Source organism: Phocoena phocoena, chromosome 15 (genome assembly GCF_963924675.1).
Source record: "Phocoena phocoena chromosome 15, mPhoPho1.1, whole genome shotgun sequence".
Taxonomy (NCBI): Eukaryota; Metazoa; Chordata; class Mammalia; order Artiodactyla; family Phocoenidae; genus Phocoena; species Phocoena phocoena.
This window is the reverse complement of record NC_089233.1, coordinates 72,520,530-72,543,404: the sequence shown is the minus strand read 5'-3', so window position 1 is coordinate 72,543,404 and position 22,875 is coordinate 72,520,530. Positions and strand designations below refer to the sequence as shown.

Sequence of the window (22,875 nt, the reverse complement as noted above, 5' to 3'; positions counted from 1 at the left end):
TGTTTATCCTGGCTGGCTCCTGGGTACTCACAAGGCACTGCAGCATCGAAGACCAGAGGACTAATCATGGTCTCCATTCACCTTTCTTCCAGCACAGGATTATGAAAAGAAACCCATCGAAGAAAGGTTAACAAGTAAACAAGCATGGAGTTAGTCCAGAATGGAAAGATGGTGGCCAGAGACAGAGAGAGTAGCATCTGAGGTTTAAAATCCTGGCTTCATTCACACACTCCACAGACAAAATACCACCAACAAAGCAAACACATTTGGTACTGTATATGTGTCCCAGCTAGCTAGTGGGAAGCAGCCACATAGCACATAGGAGATCAGCTTGGTGCTTTGTGACCACCTAGAGGGGTGGGATAGGGAGTGTGGGAGGGAGACGCAAGAGGGAGGAGATATGGGGATATATGTATATGTATAGCTGATTCAATTTGTTATAAAGCAGAAACTAACACACCATTGTAAAGCAATTACACTCCAAGAAGGATGTTAAAAAATGTAAAAATTAAAAATAAATAAAATTATACATAAAAAGAGTAAAAAAAAATAAAGTTAATGAAAAAACAAAACAAAACAAAAAAAGCAAACACAAAGCCTCAACTCCTAAACCTCTCACTGACAAGAAGAGAAAGCCTGGCTTAGTAACTGTGAATGATCTCAGAGCAACCTCGCTCCAACCAAACAAGCTCCCAATACTAAACACCAAATAAAAAGAGAATGAGGAAGTCAATCAAAATAACATGATGTGGGGCTTCCCTGGTGGCACAGTGGTTAAGAATCTGCCTGCCAATGCAGGGGACACAGGTTCCAGCCCTGGTCCAGGAAGATCCCACATGCTGCAGAGCAACTAAGCCCATGCGCCACAACTACTGAGCCTGTGCTCTAGAGCCTGTGAGCCACAACTACTGAGCCCACATGCCACAACTACTGAAGCCCATGCGCCTAGAGCCTTTGCTCCGCAACAAGAGAAGCCACAGCAGTGAGAAACCCGCGCACCGCAACGAAGAGTAGCCCCTGCTCACCACAACTAGAGAAAGCCCGCACGCAGCGACAAAGACCCAATGCAGCAAAATAATAATAATAATAATAATAACATGATGTGATGGACTATTACATAACCATCAGAATGATAATTTCATAGGTGTTTCTAATGATATGAGAAAATGTCTCATATGTTAAGTGAAAAAAAAATCAAGATGCCATATTATATATACAGAATGATCTCAGCTGTGTACAACAATTTAAGTATAAGAAATATGGAAACAAATACTTTAAAACGTGAACTGTGATTATTGCTGGGGGTGGAGGAACAGTAGAAGAAATTTTCTTCTCTAAGACTGGTGGTTTTAACCCAGACCTACACTGTCTTTCGACCACAGCAGCAGAATCTGCCTTTTTGCCTGCAAGGTGAACCTAAAAGCAAGCATCGATGATAAAATCTTTAAAAGACACTATCATAGTTTAGGAGACTATGACTACAAAGGAGGAACCTGCCAAGACACTAAGATACTCAAGTAAGTTTCAAACTAGAAGAACCAAAGGCATTTCTAATTAAAGCTATAAAGAGAACCGATGTGAAAGAGTGAATCACCATTGCAGGTGAAAATATACCATTACAACAAATTCAACCCACAGCTAAATTCTACAATACAAGAGAAAGCTGGGAATCACTGTCAAAGAAAGACCTCAGATACCTATTCATCAAACTTCCAAGACAAAAATAAAAGCATTTTAAAGTTATAATTACTAGGACTTAGAGAGGGTCTGAATTTGCCCCCCAAATATAAAGTCCCCGGCAACAAGGATCACTGACCATTGGAGGCTAGAGAATAGAAAGAAACTTAGGAGAAAAAGAAAAAAGCACTGTATTTGATGCCAAATTATATAACCTGCAACCAGCCTAAGAGCTCCCCCTGACTCCTTTTTCAGTCCAGCACTGAAGGCCTTTTGGTCAGAAATAATCAATTTTGCTTGGCAAAAAAAGCATCAAGACAGAGAAATGCTTTGGATCAAATTCTGTAGAATCAGCCTATTTGAGATGCTTTAAAGTTAACGCCAAAACCAGTCTGGTGTTCTGTTCACAGCTCCTTTCCAGAGGTTGTAAAAGCAGAAAAATATTTAAACTCAAAGTTTGAAGTGGAAACTTGCTACCTGTAAAAACAAGCCACTTTTAAATATTAGAAGCCTTCAAGATTTGGTGATTCCAAATTCACCAGGTATATTAAAAATCATTGGTTGGAGGTAAAATTGGCTAACTGTTTAGAAAAAGGTGAAGCTGGATTGCGACCTTACTCTTTACACCAAGACACATTCCAGAGAGGATAAATAATGAAAATGAAAAAAAAGAAACATTCTAAAAGAAAGTAAGGGTTAATATTTTTATAATGTTGGGATCTGAAAAACTTCTAAACATGGCATTAAATTCCAGAAACCATAGAGGAAAAGCTGCTAAATCAAAACACATAAAACTAAAACTACCTGGACAGTTAGACACGTTATATAAAGTTTTTAAAAACTGGGAAAATATCTTTAAAGGTTCATAATCTCACTTGATATATGAAGAACTCTTTGAAATCAATAGGAAAATAAGAATTCCAAGGATAATTAGATAAATAACACAAACTGACAATTCAGACACCAAAACGACAGGGGGATTTGACCATCGGTATCACAATCTTAAATTTATAGTTTGACCCAAGTGTTCTACTTGCAGGGATTAACCCTAAGGACATATGTATTGTGCAAAGGTGGTTCATTAAAACAATGTTTAATATTAAAAAGCCGGAAGCCACCTAAAGGTCCACGATTTGGGGACTGCTTAAATCAGAGGTCATAAACGCAGCCGTTCTTAGGGGCCGGCACAGGCAAGGAAAATGAGCTCAATGGGCCAGTTTTGATACAGGGAAACAGGAAGTGGTGCAATCTGTGGTGAACTGAAGAGCTCAGACCCTTTTCAGTAATTCAAATTGTAAAAATTATGTGTGCCACAGCCAAACTGGCTCTCCTTTCCCCAGTCCCCATGGCCCCTCAGGGTTAGATGTGTAATCCACAGCCACGGGGTACATACTACAGCCTGGTCTCTCCCCTCACTGTGAATGCGGGATGCTCACCTACCCGTCACACTGGAGGAGCTACAAAAGAGTTCATTGATGCAGCATCACTGGCTCCCAGGATAAGACAAAACCTTAAAGGTCATCTCGTCTACACGTTTCCTTGAGGCTACGGTCATTCTGCCTCGTTGAACAGGCCCAGAAACAGAAGGTAGCCAGGAGAAGGGGAAGGCACGGATGGGTGGAAGGCCAGTAGTCAGGGAATAAGGCTTATCCTGTGGGATTTTCATTTTCCACAAGAAGAAAACTGAGATGGGAGGAGAGGTCGTGCGAATGAAAGAAGGCGAAATCCTCCAAATCACATACCTTCTATATAACTGTACGTAAAACTGATCAAATTCCGGGAACTCAAGCGCGATTTCTGAAACTTCTTGCGTAAAGTGCTGAGTTCACAGTACCACTGTTTAAGCATTCCTTCAGCAATAAACTTCTGGGCAGCTGTTGCCCTCATTAACCACAGAGAAGGGTTGCCACAGATAATGTGACAGGTGATATATGGTATTTTATCACAAGATCTTAATTCATCCCAGGAACTGGTTTAAATCCATCCTAGAATGGTTGTAGTTTATAATTACAGTCTCAGCAGCGTGTCAAAAGTAGAAAATGTCCATCTGAATCTGGAATGGAACATTTCTTCCCAGTGAAAACAACTTTATGCTTGGTCCTGCCGTATCTGGGAATAATAACACTTGGGAGAAGACAACCGATTCCTCGATTTACTTCATTTTAAACACTGCTCCCCCAAGATTTTTTAAACTCTCAGATACACCAAATGGAGAACAGATTTGTCGTTGCCACGTGTTAGGAAATGGGGTGGGAGGGTGTACCTATAAAAGCCAACAGGAGGAATCCTTGTGGTGATGGAACTGTTCTTTCACTCTTGACGGATGAATGTCAATATCCTGGTTGTGAAACTATGCTATGATTTTGCAAGATGTTACCAATGGGGCAACTGGGTATAGAGTACACAGGATCTCTCTGTATTATTTCTTACAACTACATGTGAATCTACAGTTACCTCAAAATAAAAAGTCTAGTTTTAAAAAAAGGAATATAGATAAGATTTTCTAAAGGGATACATCCATATTTGAAGGCTACAAAATCCTGGAATAGTCTTTACTATGACTGTGTTAAGTAAAGAGCAAATGGAAGTGATTGGTGAGTCTATAAAGTAGATACAATGGGCCTCCCTGGTGGCGCAGTGGTTGAGCGTCCGCCTGCTGATGCAGGGGACATGGGTTCGTGCCCCGGTTCGGGAGGATCCCACATGCCGCGGAGCGGCTGGGCCCGTGAGCCATGGCCACTGAGCCTGCGCGTCCGGAGCCTGTGCTCCGCAACGGGAGGGGCCACAACAGTGAGAGGCCCACGTACCGCAAAAAAAAAAAAAGTAGATACGAGTTTGCTCTTCTTCCAGCAGCTGGCCACCCTCTAATCTGATGTGTGCAATGCAAATCCAGCTATACAGGCAGGAGCACTCGACAGGTGATGGCTCCCAGATACGGCTCTCTATTGGTCTGTCTTGCGTCTTTCTCATCTCATTTTCTCTTTCTCTCTCTCTCTTTCACACACACACACACACACACACACACACACACACACACACGAGCTATTTTATACCAACAAGCACACCCATCCGGATCAAAACTGTTTTGAAAAAGAACACCAATGTGAGGACTTTCCAGGTCCTACAGCTCCCAGGTAGGCACAGAAGGGGAGAAATCTCATCAGAGAAAACACACAACGTCTGTAGGAATCAGTAAGTTTGATATTTAAACCCCATGAACAAGAAAGCCTCAACAGAATTAAGCTCATTTCAGGTGTTAAATAAATACTTTGAAGCAAACACCACTTAACTGGGAGCGGGGAGCCACAGCAGCAGGGCCCTCGACAGAGCTGTGAAATGAGCTTTGGGCTTGCCTCCTGCCTCTCTTGTCTGGGGCGACCTACCTCGTCATTTTTAACTCTTTTGCCCTGGTAGTTCATCTCTCCCACCTAAGTCTTACACACGAATACAAAATTTACCAAATGCCTACTATGGGTCAGGCACTCTGTTAAACTCTTTAAAAGCCTTTTCTAATTTAATCTTCTCAATAAGCCTGAGGTAAGTATGATTAGTATCTTTATTCTAGGTTAAGGGACTGGCCTAGAGTTAAAGATCCCCTCAACAGTGCAGCCAGGACTGAATCCAGGTGTGTCTGGCTCTCGGTCAGCATGTTATCCTGCCTCCTGTGCTCATTTTGGTCTCCAGGGTGTCCAGAGCACCTCCCCGCATTGTAAAAGGACAGGGGAAAAAAAAAATTCCATATACTGAGCATCTTTTATGTGCTTTACACAGGCTATCTCTTTCCAGCTCAAATAAACCCTCTGACAGGTATGCATTGTCTCCATTTTAAAGATTAGTGAACAAAGGCTGAGAGCACTTGAGGGCTCTTGAAGACTTTTTCATCTCACTTTTACTTAGTAGATGAAAAAACGAGAGCACCAGAAAGATTAGGTGGCTTGCGTAAGGACACAAAGCTAGTTACTATCAGAGCCGAGATCTGATTACCAGCCCACTGCTCTCTTTAATGATATCTAAGCTCTCGCTCTGAAAGGAACCAACGTATTAATTATAGAGCAGGAATGCCAGGCACTTTGCTAGATGCTTTGCATTCTTCATCCAACTCGGATCTAGGGGATTCCCCACACTGCTGTTCCAATCAATGTTTTCTACTAACACGTACTACAGAAGGGGAACAAAACTTAAATTTCACATCTAACAATTTTACAAGGTGATTAACATGCTCCTATACACACGGATGAATGGATGTCACAGGAAGAAAATATGAAGAGATTTGGAAAGGTTGTCAGAGAAGGCACAATGGGTTCGAACAACGTAATCAGATGACACATTCTGAGTGCCTGTGTACCATGGCGATTTGCCAAGTGCTGGGCCCCTCAGAGAAAGACAATTCAGCCCCTGAATCAGATGATCACCCACCATCAGCACGTGTGTGACACTTCTCACCACAGAAGCGTGTTACTCTGAGAAAAACTATGGTCTTGACCATTAGAAAACTTAAATCGAAAGCCTAACTTCGTCACCCATGAATCACGTGCCGTGGGGGGATGGGTGGGCGGGTACCCATAAGTCAGAGTCTCTGAGCCTCTCTGTCAACGAGTGGGAGCTTCTGCACCAGGATGCTGTGAGAGGCAAATGGGACAAGACTTCTGCAGGAACCCAACACACGATTAGCACCCAGTAACTGCTATTTTCATCAGTTCTTCTCAAATTCTACAACTTGAAAAGCGCAAGTGTCCCTGCCAGTAAAATTTAAAATAAGACAAATGGTGAAATGGGGAGGTATTAGTCAGAGGGTACCAAGTTCAGGTATACAAGATGAATAAGTCTTAGAGATCTCCCATGCTGCATGGTGCCTACAGCAAACACTCCTGTATTGTATATACTTAAAAATTTGCCAGTAGGGTAGCTCTTATGTTAATAAAGAGTTCTTATCACACACACACAAATAATAATAATAAAATAAATACAGAAGGTGGGAGGGAAAAGAAGGCAAGATAACAAGCAACCAATATGAAGATTACTGGAGTGGGAGGTACAAACTATCTGGGTGTAAGACAGGCTACAAGGATGTATTGTAAAACACAGGGAATACAGCCAATATTTTAATACCTGTAAATGAAGCAGAACCTTTAAAAATTGTGTAAATTTTTTTTAAAAAATTAATAAAAAAGATTACTAAAAATATTCAACGTCTACCACTAAGGTAAGAAGAGTAAATTTACAGAAAAGCTAATATTGAATAGATAACAGGGTATGAGGGGGGAAAATTTCAGGAATAAGTGCCTGAATGAGACCGATAGGCACTTTGTGACAGAGATATCACCAGAGGGCATATCAAGTGTTTGCTGTAGCCATTAAGACTCCTCTACAATTGATACCTTTGTTTTCACAGAGGTTATATTTGGTCAAAACTCAAAGTGTTCTTAAAATAATAATGCCTTTTTATAGTGAGCATGACTTTTCCTGAACAACATCACAACTACTGTAAAACCCACGGTTACAAAGTAAATAATAAAGAACATCAAAAGAAGGTAAAAATTACATTGTTCCGACAAGGGGAATTACTTATGTAAATAATTGATGAAATGCAAAGCCTGTCAATCTACATTGTGTTCTGAATAAGCATGAAAAAGATCATTCGGGTCAATAATAAGTATTCTCTTACTATTACAAAATTCCCATTAAGACTCGATAAACCTGAAACCATTCTTCCTGGTCACTAGAACCCCCATCACGTATTTTCTGAAAGAAGATTCTTTCACCTGCTTTGTAAAGTTAAATAAGTATCTAGTATGTCACTGGAGCGCACAGTTTGTTTTGTTTTTCCTGTGAGAAAATACCCAAGAGTTAACAGAGACAGGAAGCAACCTGGGGATTTGGGTTCTAGACTTGATTCTGGCATTAAAGTAGGAAAGTTGCCTTTGTATGTCTGGATTTCAGATCCTCAAACTATAAATGGGATAAGACCCTCCTCTTGCCCCTCTCACAGGTACACTGTAAGAATCACCAAGTTAAAGAGGACAATATGAATGCACCTTTAACTATATTAAATGCTGTATTAACCTAATGTGATGACATTACCGTCATCAGCAAACAGACGCATTCCAGGAGTCTGGGCTTAACGGGCGTAACGGCTCCTTTGGCTTTGTCTCTGGATTATCGGTTCTTGTTCAAAGATCTAATTCTTTTTTTTACAAAGGTAAAATAAAAAGTAAAATAATAATAAAATAAGCAATAATACTAATACACAATGAACCAAAAGCAAACATAAACAGCTTTACAATCCTCAGCTAATAGAATTCTATCATCGTTCTAAAAATAAACTTGGTTCAAATAACCCCAACTGACATTTCATTTGATCCTTCCTCTAACCCTGGAGGAAAAGCAGGACAGTCGGAATTATGCTTGATTTTTACATACCGCAAACCTGAAACACAAACCTGAAAGAGAAAAGTCACTCATCCCAGCTCCCAGCTAAAGCCAGGGCCGTTCAACCCTCTTCTGACATGATCTGATGTTCATTCTACTGGTCTAAGTTACAAGGTACACCTATTTTCAAGCAACGTCCAAATTTCAGGTTGATGAAGGAATGTTATCATTAATTTTACACAGCTGGCAACCTCTCTGTATCACAAGGAAATCATTCTACCCAGGAATCTGGGCACACAAGAAGTGAGAGGGCGGCATCTATTGGTGAAAAGCGTGTGCTGCAGTGGAAGTAGTCAGTGTGATTTGAAAAATATCAGTAATGTTAATAGTTTATGAAATGGGGCGTGGCTACAAAGGAAAGCCATATGGAACAGAGAAGTAAGGGAAAGCAAGAAAGCACTGAGTATATACACTACCAAATGTAAAATAGATAGCTAGTGGGAAGCAGCCGCATAGCACAGGGAGATCAGCTCGGTGCTGTGTGACCACCTAGTGGGGTGGGATAGGGAGGGTGGGAGGGAGATGCAAGAGGGAGGGGATATGGGGATATATGTATACGTATAGCTGATTCACTTAGTTATACAGCAGAAACTAACACAACACTGTAAAGCAATTATACTCCAATAAAGATGTAAAATAAATAAATATATAAATAAAAGAAAGCATTGAGAACTTCTAAAAATGATACCCATGACCACTTTGGGTAATCAGTTTCCAGCTGGTAATAGTTCTGATTCCTTTCTTTTAGAGCAGTTTTAAATCAGCCTCTTTGGGAGCAAGTTTTCTTTGGGAATGTATCTCTGGTTTTATAATGAAAGTCAACGGCAAATCAGTGGGGAAAGGGCTTTAGGTTACTGAAATTTACTTCATCGACGGTGCTTCAAGAAAGGAAGGGAGAAGGGAGGGGAAGTTAACGTTTATGAAATGCCTATTATGTTGAAGGCACTTTATATGCATTACCACACTTAATTCTCACTCACACACAAAATCTATCCTATAGGTAGCAGTATTATCTCCATTTTACAGTGAGGAAACTGAGGCACAGGGAGAAGAAACTGGCCCTAAAGTGCTCAATAAATGGTAAAGTCAGGATGAGAAACCTAACAGTCTGACTGTAGTGATCTAAACTACCCAGGCGTACATACCACCTCAACCAAAGCAGTAGTCACTTACACACAGGCATAATGTATTTCCTTAGAAACAGACCCAACTGCAACCTTATAAGACCCTCTACATAAATGTGAAATCTCATATTTTCCTTTCCAAAACCTTGGACGTAGAGAACAATCAACACACACAATGAGTTGTGCCTTTACAATACAATAAATTACCATCAATCAGCCTTCTCCTCACTGAATCATCTTCTCAATACCTCTTCTTCCTTACACTGGCAGCTCAAAATCTCAGTAACATCAGCATCGAACTCCAATAGTGAGATGAAGAAGGAAAAAGAGACACGCCTTCCATTCAGAATTATTGGTGCTTGGAGTGAACATGTCATCAAAGACAAAAGATGCTCAATTCTGTTGTATTTCGCTTGAGTGATGAAGCATCGGGATTTTTAAGTAAATATGGTGACATTTGGGGAGGGAAATGATATAAGTACTACATCTCGAGGAATGAAAAGAGTCCTACATCATCATTTTTCTTTCAAAGGTACTAGGCTACAAAAGCAAATACTACTTTCAAAACTCTAATAGAGATCCTGCCTTTGGATGGGGGTGAGAAAACTGGCATAAACCTTTTCCCTGTCTTCTCAACATTTCATGTCCCAGGAATATAGATTACTGACCTGCCGAGAGTCCGTGTGAGAAAAAAAAAGGGAGGGGAAGCGAAGAAGAAAGACTGAAGAAAGAATCTGACAGCTCAAAGGAAGAAGAGTGAAAAAAGATAGGTCTAGGTAAATGAGACCACAATTCAATGTCATGGCTGTGCATTCGGCAGTAAGAAAAATAATTTACACTCACCTCAACTGAAAATGGAAAACTCTGCTTTCTAGATTAATAACTAATTTACATTTCAAAAGGTTTGGAAGCTTCTGATTGATGATGAGTAAATAATACTAAACTTAGAGCTGTTTTTTTTTCTTTTCTGACTTCAAATTTAGCAAAATTAAAGTAACTGACCCAAATCTGGCTTCAGTTGTAATGAGATTCAAACTTAAGACATTTCAGGTTCTGATAACAGCAATTAGGAATCCCAGGCCTCCAGGGATTCTTTTGGTTCTTAATGCCAACCTGGCAACATCTGGATACCTGGAGCATCTAACAATGTTTGCGGGGACACTGATTACGCACACTCTCGTGACACAGGGTTTACAACTAAATCAGAGCCCAGTTTATATAAGCAGCACCAGATTGTAGCAGAGGGACACCACTGAATCAATCTACTCATTGCTAGTGAAACAAAAGACAACATAGCTACAAAAAAGAAAAAAAAAATCTACAGAGACTTAAAGTATGTAACTTGCTTCTCAAAACTGAAAGGCTACAGCTACGTTAAAAAACAAAGGTAGCAATTATAAAAAGTTGCAATCTCTGTTTATGAATAGGTTTATGAAGTGATCAACCTTAAAACCACTACAAACAACCCGCCTGTCTGTCAACGGAGGACTGGCTGAATAAACTACTGTACATCTTCACAACAGAATACTAAGCATCGGGAAAAAAGGTAATGAATATCCCTACATACTGCTGTGGAGTGATTCCTAGGACATACAGTTAAGTGAAAACAGAAAGGCAGATTAAAGTGTGTATACCACACTTCTTATCTATGAATGGGAGTACAAACATACATGTATTTGTATACAGTTGGCCCCCCACGGATCATCCACAGTTGGCTGAATCCACAGATGCAGAACTCACAGGTACAGAGGGCCAACTATGGGACTTCAGCCTCCTCCGATTTTGCCATGTGTTGCGGCTCCTGGAACCAATCCCCCACGGATGCTGAGGGATGACTGTATACATATAACCAAAATGAAACAACAAAAAAGGAGGAAACAAAGTAGAGGGAATAGGGACAGAAGCCAAATCTGAATAACTTTGTTTTGTAGTTTGCCTTTGGAACAAATTAGTTTGTATAATTATAAAGTGAAACAATAAAAAGCAATATCTAAAATCAGAAAGCAAATGAGAAAATAGCATGAGATGACTGGGGAAAACTGAACATCCACAAGGTATTTTTTGGGATTAAAGAATTATTATTCTTAATTTTTAAAGGTATGATGATGGTATTGTGGTTATGTTTTTGTAAAGGGATCTTTACTCTTTTATAGGTATGTATGGAAATATTTAAAATGAAATATGCCTGGGATTTGCTTCAGAATAACCACGTGGTAGGAGTGGTGAACAGCAGAAGAGGAGGATTAGATAAAATAAAAATAGTCATGAGTTGATATTTGTTATAGCTGAGTGATGGGAAATTCATTACATTCTATCTTACTAATGGAGGCTGGGATATTTAAGGATGTGCATTTTTAAAACTCATCTTGAAATAAATGGACAATAAAAGACAGACGTTTGGGGAGTGTTTCTTTTGTTTCTACAAAATGGCAGATAAAGTTTCAAGTTGTAGATACTTGGGTTCCCTGAAAGCATAAGATGCACCCTTAAGAGTATTAATGTAAACATGAGTAAATAAAACATTTCTGCCACCATATCAATCGTGAGTTTAAATTATAAATAAGGTAGCAATAATGCTCATCTCCCACCAAATGTCTACTTTCTAAAGTGTACAGCCAAAAGCAAAAAGTGTCATCTAATAAAAAATGAGTAATTGATTATGCCCTGACAATTCAGTAAAGCTTCATAATAAAAACGCAAATAAATCTTTTTTTTTTTTTTTTTTTTTTTTGCGGTACGCGGGCCTCTCACTGTTGTGGCCTCTCCCGTTGAGGAGCACAGGCTCCGGACGCGCAGGCTCAGCGGCCATGGCTCACGGGCCCAGCCGCTCCGCTGCATGTGGGATCTTCCGGGACGGGGGAACGAACCCATGTTCCATGCAACGGCAGGCAGACTCTCAACCACTGCGCCACCAGGGAAGCCCCCAAATAAATCTTGTTTGGAGCCCTGATCTAGGGAAGAATGGTTATGATAAAGTCTCATAAAATCATAGGCATTTTCCCTCCAGGGAAAAACTCAGTGCTAAAGTTTATCCTTCCCTACCACAAAAAGCCATCTGAATGGCTTGTAACTATCCACGCAACCCAAACAATCAATCTTGTTACTTTTATCAAATTAATTTTGAGTTAACAGTTCGGTGGTTTTATATCCTGATGGACCCATTATCACACAACTTCAGGGGGATGTTAGCTTAGCTCTTTGTGCTGCATTAGGATTCTATTTTTAATTTCTCTGATACATCAAGGAAAAATCTAAAAGTGTACTAAATATTTCCCCCTCCAAAATAAGGGCACACTGGGCACTAATTTACTTCACCTGAAGGGCTCACCATCGCCCCCTCCCCCCTTCCTCGCACACCCACACCCCTAGATTCCAAACACCATTACTTAGGACTTCCTGGCCATTCCACACCCCTTAATGCCTCCACACACACACTTCCCTCTCTCTGTCTCTGTGCCTACAATGTCCTTTCCCTCCTTCTCTAGCTCGAGAATTCTTATTCATCTTTCAAAACACACTTCAAGGGCTTCCCTGGTGGCGCAGTGGTTGAGAACATGGGTTTGAGCCCTGGTCCAGGAAGATCCCACATGCTGCGGAGCAACTAAGCCCATGCGCCACAACTACTGAGCCTGCGCTCTAGAGCCCGTGAGCCACAACTACTGAGCCTGCGTGCCACAACTACTGTAGCCTGCACGGCGAAAGCCCATGCTCCACAACAAAAGAGGCCACCGCAATGAGAAGCCCGTGCACTTTAACCAAGAGTAGCCCCCACGCAGCAACGAAGACCCAACGCAGCCAAAAATAAATTAATTAATTAAATTTAAAAAAACAAACAAAAAATACACTTCAAATGAGACTTCTTGATGCCTCCCCTGGGGTTCTTTGTACTGAAGTTCTTGCTCTCTCTTCTGGGCTCCTACTACACGTTTTTATATGTACTTTATGGACAGAATTTACCAGAATAGTCTAGAGAGAGGCCATAAAGTGTAGGTGGTTAAGAGTCTAGGCTCTAGAGCCAAATCCCTGCTGTGCCATTTACTATCTGTATAACTTTATTCAAGTACTTACTCCCTTTAAGACTCAGTGTTCTCATCCATAAAATGGCAATAATATTGCATACCTCCTGGGATGGTTATAAGGACTGAGCTAATATACTTAAAGAATCTTACACCAGTGCCTGGCACAAAGTAAGTTCTCAATAAATGTAAGCTATTATTAGCACAAGGTATCAAAATTATTTGATTGTCTTTTCTGCTATGCTATGTACTTTCTCAGGGTAGTGACTAAATATGTTGAATTAATCCAGAGACTGCCTCTGAGTTTAACTGAAAAGTATGTGCTAACAATAAGCTAGGCAATTGCAAGGTGTTAGGAATACAGAGATGAGTAAAAATCCCAGCCGTCAAGGATCTTACAGTCTTGGTTATTCACACAAAGAGGACTTCAGTGTACAGAGGTTGAATTAGTAAGTGGGGGCCAGCTATTACCAACTCTTTCTAAAGAATAAGTCATAAGAAATCTGGAGACAACTTTATTTGAATAAATAGGGAACTTACTCCAAAACCTAATATACCAAGAGCTGATAATCAGCAATCCTTGCAAAGTTAGTAAGATTGAAAAGTACTGTGGTTCATCTAGGTCTGCAGAAGCTCTGGCTAATTCCATTTAGACTAAAACCAGGGAAATCTAAGTATTGATAGAGTTAAAAAAAAACATATCTCACTCTATTTTTTTTTAATTTAAGCGAGTAGTATGTTAATATTGTAATACATTCCCACTTTAAAAACAGTTAAAACTGAAGTTCTCCTCCTCAAAGGCAGTGACTCTTATCAAGTAGTTTTATATCCTATCTTTTTTATCTATACAGTTGCATGTGTATGTAACAGAAATATGTAGCATGGTTTGCGGTTTTAAAAAAATTTACACAAATGGTATCACACAGCTTGCATTATTCTGCATTTTATCATTATTATATAATAAATTCCTATAATATACACAGGTATATTTCTCAGCTCTATCCTCTTACCATTGATCTGTGTTTTCTTCTGGCAATATTGCAATGCTTTCGTTACTGTGCTGTTGTACATATAAATCCAACCTCATTGTCTTCTTTTTCACAAGTATCTTGGATATTTTTATGCAATTACACTTCCATATAGGAACTAACTATGGTATAATGTTTAAACATCTAGTTATCTAGGTTCTCAAATATAATGATATAAAATTTTAAACAATAATATTCTTTTCCCATTCTTACATTGTTCTATCTCTAGTAACATTCTCTCCCCTTTCCTCTACTATAGTTTAGGGTATCTTCTTCCTTTTTAATTTGATCAATTCTGCCAAATGTCGGTTCCTTTCAAAGAACCAACTTTTGGTTTTACTGACCCAAATTTTGTTTGTTTTGTATTTCATTAAATTCTGCTTTTACCTTTATTTTTGTCTTATTTACAATCTTTCTTGTATTCTAAAGAGAAAATACAATTAAAGCTATGAATCTTCCTATGAATACCGTTTTTGCTTCATCCCACAGGTTTAAGTGACAGTGATCTGGATTTTGTACGGTTCTTATAATTCATTTCTCAACATTTTATAATTTCTGTTTTGATTTTACCTTTAAAGCAAGAATTACTTAGAAATATACTTTTACATTTCCAAGTGTAATAAAGTGGCTTTGGCTACTTTATTCTTGTTAATTTCCAATTTTATTTATTATAGTTGGTGAATGTGGCCTGGATGACTTCTGTACTGAGATTTTTTTCAAGCACTTTAAAACATAGTCAAATTTTGTGAATATTCCATATATGTTTTAAAATTTTCACGAATATTTGAAAAGTGTTCCTATTTTCTGTTTTATCAACCATGTTAATTGTGTTAGTTTTGGTTTTTTATCTAACCGAAATGTCAAATTTTGAGAGAAGAATATGTAAGCCATCAACTATGACTGCAGTTTTCTCGTTGCTCCTTGTATTTCTATTGGTTTGGGATAGATATATATGCTTTGTGTAGGTTCATGACTTTTGTCCTCTGGATCAAGCACACCTTTTAGCAACTTAAAATATGCCCCTTTCCCAGGTAATGTTCCTTTGTCTTGGATTCTGTCTTATCTGATATTAATATTGTTTCACCAACTTTCTTTTAGGAATATTTGCCTAGCGTATTTTTTCCATTCCTCTGTTTTAAACTTTTTGGTGATATTTTCTTTTAGCTATATCTCTTATAAACAGTATTTCGCTGAATTTTGACTGTTATTTTTATCCAGAGTCTCCATCATTCAACAGGTGATTTTAATACACTCGCATGTATTGGGATTACTGATGTGTTTATGATGGACTGCTACCCTGTGTGTCATTCTGCTCCTTACATACACTCACCGTGTCCTGCTTCAGACTTTGTACTTCTTCCCTCCACCTTCCCATGCCTGGCTTCCCCTCTTTATTCAGGTCTTGCTGAATGTCCCATTTCTCTGCAAGGCCTTCTCTCACACTATCTCTTACTGTGCTTTTTTTTAAAATAGCCACTATTACCTGAACTGGTATATTACCTGACTTAAGGTCTGTTTTCCTCACCACAGTCAACTCCAGGAGAGCCTGGGTCTTGTCTGTCTTGTTCACCCTCTTGGTACTAAGCCTTCTTAGACGAAAATATTACAGTGTGTTTTTGGAAGATCTATGAGCCAAACTGGGTTTAAGTTGACAGCTTTTTGTGGCTTTATGATGGCAAAATGGGAGTGTTTGAATTCTCATAAAAGCAACATGCATTTCCAAAAATGCATCTGTTTATAGACTGTGAAATACTAATTGGAGAGAATATTGCATTTGCAAGCACTTTTTATTTACACTTTAATATGCCTCAAAAATTAAAGGAAATCTTTGTTGCTTTTTCAATTTGGCAAATAAGGCAATTCAATTTTAGAAATGCAACAAGAATTCAGTTTCAGATGAAAATATGAAGTTTTTTGTCAGTATCAAGTTCTGCCACTGTTGATGATTTAATTACTTCCCATTTGCCATTTTGGGCAAAAAGTTTCATTTCAAAATAGCAATTGCCTTCACAGGAAGAAAGAGAATATCTTCTTTATAACTAAATACTGCCCGCTGGGAAATCAGAAAGTCTCTAAGAGACGGTTGGGGGGAACAGGACAGCTAGTCTGACACACATCCTTCTTTAAGCTTAGTGAGGTTACTCAGAAAATTTTGTTCACTCAACAAACTGGTTCTTTCTATGCCAGATGTCACTTTCAAATGTACATTTTCCTGATTTTAGGTACTGCTTTGGTACCTCCAATAAGAGTACAGGAGACTCAAAAGGGGAGTAAAAAGGAAATTTTAAAGTCATGCAATGTTAATAAAATATGAATACATGTGATTTTAGAATTTCTATAGTACCTAACAGGAAAGAAAGAAGAAATTTATGTGAATTTAGCAGGTTAGGATCATGCATAAGGTAAGTTAAAACACAGATTACTGGGCACTGTCTCCAGAGATTCTGATTTAGTGTGTCTCAGGTGGGGCCTGAGAAACCATTTCCAACAGGTTTCCAGGTGATGCTGACACTGCTGGCCTGGGAATCACACTTTGGGAAACACTCTTTGAGACTATTATTTTAAATGCTTGATTTGGGATGAAGGTGATACAGCAAGAATATCAAGGCATTAAAAATAGTTTTCATCTGCTCTTCGGAACTTTTTGGTGTAGTAGCTCATATATACTCCACCTCAACTGTCTTTCATTGTTTATCTTGAAATTCTCTTAAAAGAGAATTTTAAAATAAATTCTCCTGAAATTTTCAAGGTAAAATTAGAATAAAATTTTATATGTCAGGATGGGTTGGCTCAGACACACTGTGGACATATACAAATCCAAATGATTTAGAGCACGAGTCCCCAGATCAAATGTCCTAAAAATGCCAGACAGGTTAGATGCTTAATACAAGTGAGTGAAGTCGATCAGATCTTGAGGAGAACTAGAGAGGTCAGACCCGAAGAGGGCAGCTGCTACTCAGCTCCAGACAGCCATCAACCAAAAATGCAGGTCTTTTATGGTCAGCTCTTCCAAGCTTTCAAAATAAGCTGGAGTTCCAACATTTCATGTAGAAGCTCTCAAGTTTTAAACACAGGCAACTAATTTAAAACTTTTAAACACTGTGTAGGACACACAAAAAAGGTGTATGGGCTGGATGATGCCAGTTTATAACCTCTGATAAGTCTCAGGACCTTTCTCCTGCACCAGCCAGGAATAATACAGGTTGGGCAATGTGCTAACCTAGTCACTGTGCTCATGGGCCCACTCCCTCCAACAGTCATCTCCTTCCCAGATAAAAAGCTCTCTCTCTAAAGACCTACTAAAGTCCCTTTGCATAAGTAGCTTGCCTATCAAAATAAGTTCTCTGGCAATGATCTTAGTATGGGAAGGCTATGGCAGAGAGAAGTGAATTCTTCAAACACTGGAACTGCTGATCCCAAATTAATGATTAGCTTAAAGTGACTGGAATCTCAGGATCATTAACTAGACCTGGGAATACAGATTTGAGGATTCTTAAGCATTCTATCACAATGGTGATGTGATTTGGTACCCAGAAGTTGTTTCATCTTTACCTAAAGACTCACTAAACTGAGAAAATCAGTCCTTACAAAGATGTCCACAACAACTACAGAGGCAACATGGAATCGCAAACATGAAGATTCGAATCTCTGAGTCTACTCTGATTAACAGTGTCGGCCTGGAACACTGTGTTAAGAAGGATTCTGAAGGTGAATCCTGACTCAGTGGAAAATATGAATGCCAAAGACCTAGAAGAGAGGAATGGCAGCAGACGTGCCCCATATTTGGCCTCTTCTATATAGTAGGTAACAACACTACACCTGTGTTCACAAAATCTAGTCTTCCTGTAGTGCATTAATATAGCAACCAATATAATGTTTTCAAAACGTAAGTAGGATCAAGTCACATCTTGCCAGTAGCTTTCCATTTCACTCAGACTAAAAGCTAAAGTCCTTATTATTACACAAAAGCCCTAACGTCGTCTGACTCCCCATTACATCTCTGATCTCATTTCCTGCTACAACACATCCCCTTGATGCCATTCCAAACATACTATTCACTTCACTGTTCTGCAAACACACTAAGCAAGTTCCTGCCTCGGGACCTTTACATTTGCTACTCCAGCTGCCTGAAAAGCTCTTTCTCTGGGTAGTCACGAAGTTCACTCTCTCATCTTCTTACCAGTGAGAACTTCCTTAACTCATTATTTTAAATTGCTACAAATTTACACACACACACATTCCCTCCCTCTCCCTCTCCTTCCCTTCCCCACCAATCTCCTTTTCCTGCTTCAAACTTGCTACAACACCTACCACTATCTGACACACTAAATATTTTACTTCCTTATTTTCCTTCTTCTAAAATGAAACCTCCAAGAGGGATGAGTTTTTGACTGTTCTGTTCACTACTATATCCCTAGAAGAGTGTCAAGCACATACTGGCACTCAAAGAGCTAATAAGTAAATGAGTGAACAAACAGATGATAAAACAAATGAACCTGGGTCCTAGTTCAGGGACTAATGGTTAAATAACCTCAGGTGAATTATTCTGGTCCTCAAAAGATCTCTATCATTAGTTGTATAAACTATGACATTCCTGTTACTCAACAAAAGCAGAAACTATGTTATGGAAGAATGACATCATTTCCTCTAGACCGGTCAGTAGGATAGGAGAAAGCCAGGACTAGAAAGCCTCCCCAAATCCAAATCTAACGTGCAAACTAAGTTCTTATAAACAACAGAATGATGACAGAATTTAAGAGTGTAAAAATTAAATACTCCTAAAGAGAAAATCCTTTTCTAGAAAAGGAATGCAGACTCCTTAGCGTTTTTTTTTTTTGCACATTTTTTTTTTTTTTACTGCCTCTACACATTAAATCTCTGTGAACATTAACAAGTGTCCGTGGTTGAGGGAGAAATGTTCCACAGCAGAAAGAGGAAATACACACCCTGTTTTTCCTATGAAACTTTGGAATTATGTAATATCCAGCCTCGGACAAGATCCAGAATAATCCTCTCAGAGAGACTGAAATTAGGATAATGGTTAGCCAAACAACAAAGACACTACAAAACAGCACTAACGGCCCTCCCGTCTAATTCTTAATATAAAATCACGATCCCAGAGAAACTAGTAAAAACAGTGCACCTTCACTGGATGACTAAATATTTCTTTTACCATTAACAAATTCAAACTCAATAAAAGGAAAAATGGCAAGTGAATACATAATTATTAAACCAAAAAAGATGCCACTAATTAACTGGGGGCCCTCGGAACAGCTCAAATGTCAGTCAAAATGTTGTCTCAGACGCCTGAGGCTCTTAGCCCAGGAGCTGCCGCCAGGCGCATTTAGAGGAGCTGTGAGCCGCACGATAAAATAAATGCTCAAGCACTTTGCACTTTCAGTGAAACGACAGAATTGGATGTGTGATATTTCAAACAACTTTCCCCCGCAGACATGACCATCTGCTTCCAAGTCTACTTACGAACTCATAGTCTCCATCCTGTGGAACTTTCCAATCTGAAGAGTTCTTCAGTGGGCCAGGGACACTCTTGCCAAAGCTGTTGATTTGATTTTCCTTTTCTTTTTGTTCAAAGTATTCAAGGAAAGATGGTCTTGCAGGCTGCATGGTCTCATCCCTTCCTGAAAACCAAGAAAAACAAAAGGTGAAATACAGTATCTCAGATTTCAGATAAGTTTAGTAAATGGATCTGTCTCCAGATGGGCTAAGATCATGGAATCAGTGGCTTTTTGTTAGACAAAGAGTCCTTCAAGATTCTAGTGAAAACTATAGGAAAAAGCACAAATGCTCACTCAAAATACTTTTCATAGAATTTCAGAGGATTCGTAGCCCCCCCAGGGTCCCTTTTTCTAAATGGGAAGACTTGGTGATGCAATAACTCTACATCAGCTACAAGTAATACTTTTTGGATCCCCTATAGCAAAGAGTTCCTATAACATTTAGACCGAAAACTGAGAAGCAAGCCAAAATATTTATTAATTATTTACATATATAATATGCTCTACAGGAATTAGAGTCAGGAAGCGGGGATGATATCATAGTGATTGATTTCCCTTGGCAAAATCATAATCTAATTTGACTAACGAGAAAAATAGGCATGAAAAAGAAAATCTAAGTAAATCACAACCCACTCCATGAAATATTATATAACTTTTTTTTTTTTTTTTTTTTTGCGGTATGCGGGCCTTTCACTGTTGTGGCCTCTCCCGTTGCGGAGCACAGGCTCCGGACGCGCAGGCTCAGCGGCCATGGCTCACGGGCCCAGCCGCTCCGCGGCATGTGGGATCTTCCCGGACCGGGGCACGAACCTGCGTCCCCTGCATCGGCAGGTGGACTCTCAACCACTGCGCCACCAGGGGAGCCCTATATAACTTTTAAAATACTATTTACAAATGGTTTATGATAAAGGAGAAAAAATAAGATATTATATATACAGTACAATCTCAACTCTGTAAAACCATACACATAGGAGAAAAAAAAAGACTAGAAAAAAATATACCAAAATGTTAACAGGATTTGTCTCTGATAGTAGGATTATAGGTGATTTTATTTAATTCTTTTAAATATTTTTTAAAAGAAGACAGTATAGGATAAATATTAAACAGATAGAACTGATGGTAAGAGTTACATGTGCCCAGGAGATGAAGAAATCTTGCAAGATGGGTGGTCAGGGAAGACTGGTAGAAGGGCTTAGGTTAGCAGTCACATAGCAGGGTAGCTATATAGCAGAGCAGAATCAGTAGTTATGTAACAGCAGTTACCATATGAGAGCAGAATACAGCAGTTACTAGTTAGAACTAGTAACAATCACCGAAAGAATAACTTTACCTGGCATGACTTAAAAACCTAGTTAGCTGAATGCACCTATTTCACGGCAGTCTTATACTGGGAAGTACAGAAGTTTTTTTTTCAGTACTTTGCATGAACATGTGGATTTATACTGCCTTTTCGCCCAGTAACCAGAAAAAAAGACCAGAAGGTTCAGAGCCTTAAGAAGTGAACGGGTAACGGTCCAGGAGATAAAGAACAGCAAGTGTTTCCTCTCCAAGAACCCTTGTTCCAGGCAGTCTTATCTCTTGACATCTGCCTAGTCCCAGTTTCGAGCCATCGCCCTGACTGCCTCTCAGATATTTGTCATCTTACTCACCATCACCACTGCCAAGTTCAACAGCAGCCAATCTCAGATTTGCCCACTTCCAGATGCTGCCAATAGCTTACTTCACTGTTGCCCCCTCATTTATTAGGGATCAAACACAATATTTGCTAGGACCAGTTAACAATTATGTGCTGAATGTCTGTTTTGTTTTGTCTGTTCTAGGTATGATGTTAGGTGCTTTTCACGCTTATTTTGTTTACTTTTTAAATTAAATTTAAGGTATTATTTCATAATACAGTTCTGAAGGAAATGCAACAAAATAAAACTTGTAAAAATGGGGGTGTTTTGGATTTCCTGACAAGTTCGGATGGAAAGTCCTTTTGATCAGTGCCTTCCTCTGGGACCACCAGAGGAGAAGGTTGGCTCGGAGATAACTCTGTAGCAAGCCTACCCATAATCCTACACATCAAAAGGGGTGTTTAGAGGGCCTCCTGAGCCCAGCAGCTGTGACCGTGCTATAGATGGCTGAAATACGCAGTACGCAGTGTACTTTTATACAAAATATTCTGTGACTTCCCTGGCAGTCCAGTGGTTAAGACTTCACGCTCCCAGTGCAGTGGGTGTGGATTCGATCCCTAGTTGGGGAACTAAGATGCCACACGGTGCAGCCATAAAACAAATCCGGACCAGATACTAGGTTCAGACCAGCTGAAGAGAATAGAAAGTCTAGAAACAAAGTAGAAAGCCCAAATGGATATCCAAACAACTGGATAGCTGTTTGAAAAAAGATTAAATTGTATCCACACCTCATACCTTCGACCAGGAAAACTCCAAATGGATAAGAGCTCTAATTGTAAAAATGGAAACCATAAGTACTAGAAGAAAACATGTGTGAATGCAATGCATTTAAAACCTGAATGAGGAAAAAGGCTTTTTAACATACCATGACAAAAACCCAGATGCAATTTAAAAAAAAAAAAAAAGGATGTTTTCTTTGTGTGAAGGAAATATCACAGATTTTTAAAAATTAATAAGTACAAATAGGGACTTCCCTGGTGGTCCAGTGGTTAAGAATCTACCTTCCAATGCAGGGGACACGGGTTCGAACCGTGGTCGGGGAACTAAGATCCCACCTGCCGCAGGGCAACTAAGCCTGTGCGCCACAACTAGAGAGAAGCCCACGTACCACAAGGAAGAGCCCGCACACCGCAACGGAAGATCATGCATGCCTCAACGAAGATCCCATCTGCCGCAACTAAGACCTGACGCACGGCCAAAAATAAAATAAATTAAAAAATAAAAATTAAGCACACATTCACTATAAGCCAAGATGAAAGACAAATGACGAACTCGAACATTGGCAACAAGTAACCATAAAGGTTTTAAAATAATTTTCTTTTAAAAATAAATTTGAGTTCTTTATATCTTGGGAAGATAAGCTCCCAAATATATAAAGAATTCCAAAAATTAAGGAAAAGAAGACCCAA

At 39.3% G+C, this 22,875-nt stretch overlaps 1 protein-coding gene across 2 annotated transcripts in view; it reads right to left on the bottom strand.

Annotated features, from left to right (window-relative positions):
- The window catches only part of STK4 (serine/threonine kinase 4), an 85,337-nt gene that overhangs the window by 14,082 nt on the left and 48,380 nt on the right, over nt 1–22,875 (bottom strand). For both annotated transcript variants that reach the window (XM_065891806.1, XM_065891807.1), the window contains exon 10: nt 19,756–19,913. In XM_065891806.1, the coding sequence (XP_065747878.1) occupies nt 19,756–19,913 (158 nt within the window). The remainder of the gene's footprint in view (nt 1–19,755; nt 19,914–22,875) is intronic.